General features: G+C 35.4%; 1 protein-coding gene across 1 annotated transcript; it reads left to right on the top strand.

Annotated features, from left to right (window-relative positions):
• The first annotated feature begins 549 nt into the window (after positions 1–549).
• On the top strand, positions 550–1,515 carry LOC103556563 (olfactory receptor 9K2-like). Its single transcript, XM_008528721.2, has one exon. The coding sequence runs from the start codon at positions 574–576 to the stop codon at positions 1,513–1,515; it is 942 nt and encodes a 313-aa protein (XP_008526943.2). The 5' UTR covers positions 550–573.
• The last annotated feature ends 4,083 nt before the right edge of the window (positions 1,516–5,598 follow it).

Here is a 5,598-nt window from a genome sequence, read left to right as displayed (position 1 = left end):
TATTAATTTTGACAAACCAATAACTTATCTATTTTTATTCTATTTTTAAATATGGCTGCAGTAATAATGGAAACTAAATAGACTCAGGTAAAGTAAGGTAAAAATGTTTCCAAACACATTCATCATTGTCATGTAATGATTCAAATACTGATTAGGCTATCATAATGATTACAAATAGTATCACAGAGATTATATGTAATACTTCTATTTTAAATCATATATAATACTTATTTAGGATGAAGATAATTCTTTAACTATAAATATATTGAGAATACAAATTCATAACATGGGTAAAATTAGACAATAAAATGTGTTACATCCTAGCTGAACTCCCTGCAAAAGTACAATTTAAAAAACTAAATAACTTCTTTTACTACTTAATAAAATAAGTCTCAGAAGCCTAGTGTTATCTAATCAAATTTCTGATTCTTCATTACCTTAAAATTCTTTTATATGCAATATTTAATTTAAACAGCAAATAATTTATTTCTACATGTAAAAGAGTATTTATGTCACTAGAACCAAAGGCAAGACTTTATTTATTTGCCATGTGCCTCTCAGCAGGTTTCTGCCATGGGTGACAGGAGAACAAGCAATCACTCAGAAGTGACTGACTTCATTCTCGTAGGCTTCAGGGTCCACCCAGAGCTCTACATTCTCCTCTTCCTGCTATTTCTGCTTGTATATGCCATGGTCCTTCTAGGAAACGTTGGGATGATGGCCATTATCATGACTGATCCCCGCCTGAACACACCAATGTATTTCTTCCTAGGCAACCTCTCCTTCGTTGATCTCTTCTACTCATCTGTTATTGCACCCAAGGCTATGATCAGCTTCTGGTCTGAGAGCAAGTCCATCTCCTTTGCAGGCTGTGTGACCCAGCTCTTCCTCTTTGCTCTCTTCATTGTAACTGAGGGATTTCTCCTGGCAGCCATGGCTTATGACCGCTTCATTGCCATCTGCAACCCACTCCTCTACTCTGTTCAGATGTCAGCACGTCTCTGTATGCAGTTGGTGGCTGGTTCCTATTTCTGTGGCTGCATCAGTGCAGTTCTTCTGACCAGCGTGACATTTACTTTATCTTTTTGTGCTTCTCGGGCCATTGATCACTTTTACTGTGATTACCGTCCACTTCAGAGGATTTCTTGTTCTGATCTCTACATTCATAAGACAGTTTCTTTTTTCCTATGCAGCATTATCATTTTGCCTACCATAATTGTCATTATTGTGTCTTATATGTATATTGTGTCCACAGTGCTAAAGATACGCTCCACTGAGGGACGTAAGAAAGCCTTCTCCACTTGCAGCTCTCACCTAGGAGTCGTGAGTGTACTGTATGGTGCCGTCATTTTTATGTATTTCATCCCTGACAGATTTCCTGAGCTGAGTAAGGTGGCCTCTTTATGTTACACCTTAGTCACTCCCATGTTGAATCCTTTGATTTACTCTCTGAGAAACAAAGATGTCAAAGAAGCTCTGAGAAAGATCTTAGGGAAAAGAAATATTTTTATTTAATTCTATTTTAACATTGATGTAACTGAAAGATCTGGACATTAAGACAATTTGGGGAAGCATTGACAAAAGAATCCACCATTGATCTTAGAAATATTTCATCTTAGCGAGTTTATCTATTTAAATTCCACGCACTTAACAGCTGAAGAGTATATTTGGATTATATTTTGCCTGGCTGTTGATTTTGAAGTAGAGTTGACTTTCTCCATATCATCTTCATTTCAGGTAAAGGTGATGATTGCCACGTCATTTGTTTTTAAAGAAAAATGTATTCTATATTTGCTGCTGGCTCTCTTACAATGTCGTTTGGGATGTATTTTTTACCTTGAATCAATAACATGTGTTGAATCAATACATATATAATTGGTAGAGGTAACAAAATCTGATATAATAAGCAGAGATAACAAAATATCAGATTTACTGAAGAAATTTTTTTGCGTGCTTAGTAAGAGAATCAGATACTCTGAAGTGCACAGAGTCCTCAGGATGACATGTGAGTCACTCTTAATTGTGCAGAGGCTGAATGAGTGACACACTTTTTTCATGGTTTCTTTAGATTGGATAAATTATTCCTGACAACTATCCTTTTTCACAAGGAAACTGTAACAAAAATAAACCAAATGCAAAGATAGTTAATTTTTTCTTATATATTCCTTTGTGAGAATTAGTTCATCAAATTGATATTTATTGAATTTTTATATACTCTCTGCCCTATGAAAATCCCTATGAATCAATAAGTTCTCTACTTAACCTCACAATCATATGAGGGCAAAATTGTTGAATAGAGAAATACACTGCCCCACGGTAAACCCAGTGAAGAGACATTGATAGAAAATACAAAGGGAGTGGAGCCTCTAGAGGCGAGTGGTCTTAATGGTCAGGGAAAACTTCCTAAGCACATTTTTAAAAATAAATAAAATTGAGCAAGATGAAATAGGTTTCTGTGCAAAAGGAAATAAATAACTATATAGTGAACTGCGTGAGAGTTAAGTGATTTTTAATGCACAAGACAGGGATTGAGAGATGAGACTTCAAAGGAAATTCAGGGAAATCATGCAGATCTATATGACAAGTCAAAATAGATGACATTTATTCTGAAGACAGGGGTAAGCATTGGGGATTTTTAAGAAAGAAACTATTGTATTCAAATTGGCATTTTACAAAAATCACACGGGTAGCTTTTTGTAAGATAAATATTCATAGGAAGAAGATGGGAGTCACACAAAGTGTGTGGTCGTCCAAGTAAGAGCTTATGGTGCCTTTAACAAGAGCAATCTTATTAGAGATAGTGAGGACAGGGGCTATCTTTAAAATGGCGGGTAAACTAAGCTGAATATTGATTGATGGTTGATAAAATGAGAATGAGGTAGAAGTGGATCATGACTTCTAACATTTGAGCATCAATAACTGGGGAAATGCTACCTCATAAAATGAGGAAGAAAACATAAGCAATAAAGTTATGATTAATTGGAGTTAAGAAAATAGGTTCAAGGTTCAGACTGAGCTTTAAAATTCTGTTTTTGCCTCTGTAGTTTTAGGCAAGTTACATAATATCTTTGCACTTTCATTTCCTCATGTAAAATTGGGTGCATAATAATATCTACATCTTAGAGTTAGTTGGATTAAATCATATAAATTTCATATAAATTGGTTAAATCTGTATATTTAATGGCTGCCAGATTTGTTCTTTCCTCATGCCCTCAATATTATGTCCTGTTAAGTCCAAGAGAGAAAGACAATAATTTTCTCTGCCCTTTTCCCTGACTCTGTACCACAGAGCATCCCCAATTCTCCACGCTGACCTATATTTTAATTTCCATAGACAGATCTTGTGAGACTACTTAGTTATCTCAGTCTTTACCTTTCTTTCTGCTGAAAATAGAAAAAATTGAAAAAATGACCAAAAAGAAACAGAGCACCAAATTAGACACAAAATTGTATTTTATCATCAAATACCATATCTATCTCTCCAGCCACGCCTTTCTTTAGTAATTCTCTCTCATACTTTAACAAATGTCTACTCTTTAACCTGGATTTTTTTTAAGTCAGATTACTGGGAAAAATAGGGGACTCGCTAGGTAGAAAAACTTTATGAAGACTTTCAGGTAAGCAGTCACCGTGCTAAGGTGGAGTCTTGCCTCTCTCATGACATGAAGCAGAAAGATGTTTAGGTTGAAAGAGGCACATTTTGCTAACCCTCCTCTGGGAGTACAATGCAGAATCCTTCAGGCCGCACTCTGAGTCGTATAATGGAACAAGCCTGCAATGAAAGAGGCTCCTGATTCTTTATAATTCCAGCCCACATAAGTCCCAGGCACAGGATCTTTGTCCATTGGTATTAGCAATCTTATATTAAACTGAGAAAGAAATCCTAATAGAGTTGACTGTCAAGGAAGACGAATGTTCCTCAATATTTTTTGCTCCTGTGTTGGGCGCATATATATTAATAAATATTATGTCTTCTTAAAGGATTGTACGCTTTGTCATTATATAATCTCTATTTTTGTCTCTTGTTACCTTTTTTGCCTTGAAGTTTATTTTTTCTGCTATAAGTATAGCTGCACCTGCTTTCTTTTTGGCTGTCATTTGTTTGGAGTATCACCTTCCACACCTTCACTTTGAGCCTATGTTTGCCTTTAGAGCTGAGATGAGTCTCCCGATGACAGTATGTAGTTGGGTCTCGTTTTTTAACCCATCCAGTCACTCTGTGCCTTTTGATTTGTGAATTCAATCCATTTACATCTAGGGTGATTATTGATATCCATATGAGGACTTACTACTGCCACTTTATCATTTCTTTTCTGGTTGCTCTATATTTCCATTGCTTCTTTTCCCTGGTGTTTCTGTTTACCATTTTAGTTTGATGCTTTTCTGTGATGTTTTTCTCAGTTTCCTCTTTTTTATGTTTCATATCTCTGCTCTAGATTTTTGTTTTGTGGTTACCATGAAGTTTGTATACAATATCTCCTAGATAAAATAATCTTTTTTCTGCTGATAGTGTCTTATCTTCATTTGCCCACACAGGTTCCATCCTTTTCCTCCTCCCTTTTTATGTGTTTGTTGACATAAATTACCCCTTTTTATGTTGTGGCTTCATTATCACATTGAAGTAGCTTTAGTTATTTTTTCTGCTTTTTTTCCCCTTTGACTTTAATGCTGTAATTAAGTATTTAGCATCCTATTCTGTAACAGCTTTGCAATTTCCTGGTTCTGTCTATTTATCACCTCACTAAAGGTTTTGCATACTTTTGCATTTTTGTTTTTGGTAAAAGAAGTCCTTTCAACATTTCTTGTAAGGTATGTCTGGTGATGGTGAACTCCCTCAGCTTATGGGAAAGCCTTTATTTCTCCTTCATTTCTGCATGATAGATTTTCTCAGAAGAGTATTCTTGGCCGGCAGTTTTTAATCTTTCAATGTTTTGTATATCCATTTCCTTCTCTATATTTGAGAAATTCTCCACTATTATTCCTTTAAATAAGCCCTCTGCTCCCTTCTCCCACTCTTTTCCTTCTGGGATACCCATTATGCTTATGTTGTTTTTTCTAATGTAGTCAGATATTTCTCATAGAATTTCTTCTTTTTTTAATCTTAGTTCTCTCTCCTCTTCCACCTGAATCATTTCTAGATTTCTATATTCAAGCTTGCTAATTCTCTCTTCCATATAGTCAGCTCTATTTCCAATGCTTTCTGTTTCTCATTTATTGAGTTCTTCACCTCCAGGATATCTGTTTTGTTCTTTTTGGAGTTTCAATATCTTTGGTAAGTTACTCCTTCTGTTCATTAATTTTATTCCTGAGCTCATTGAGCTTCTTGCAGCTCACTGAGTTTCTTCATGACAGCTATTTTGAATTCTCTATGAGTTAGATTGCAACCTTCATGACTTCAAGGTTGGTTTCTGGAGAATTGTCATTTACTTTTTGTTAGATCATGTTAACTGTAATTTTTCATGGTGCTTGATGACTATTCCTCTGCCATCATTTACTGTAGTGAACATCTTTCTTCTTTAGATAAGGCTTTGTTTACTTTGATTCTGTGCTGCTTCTGCTTATTTGACAGCCAGCACTTTCCACCCTCTACTGCCTCTG

This window comes from Equus przewalskii, chromosome 5 (assembly GCF_037783145.1).
Source record: "Equus przewalskii isolate Varuska chromosome 5, EquPr2, whole genome shotgun sequence".
NCBI classification, from domain to species: domain Eukaryota; kingdom Metazoa; phylum Chordata; class Mammalia; order Perissodactyla; family Equidae; genus Equus; species Equus przewalskii.
Note: the sequence above shows the minus strand (reverse complement) of the source record. Positions and strands in the feature narration are given on the sequence as shown.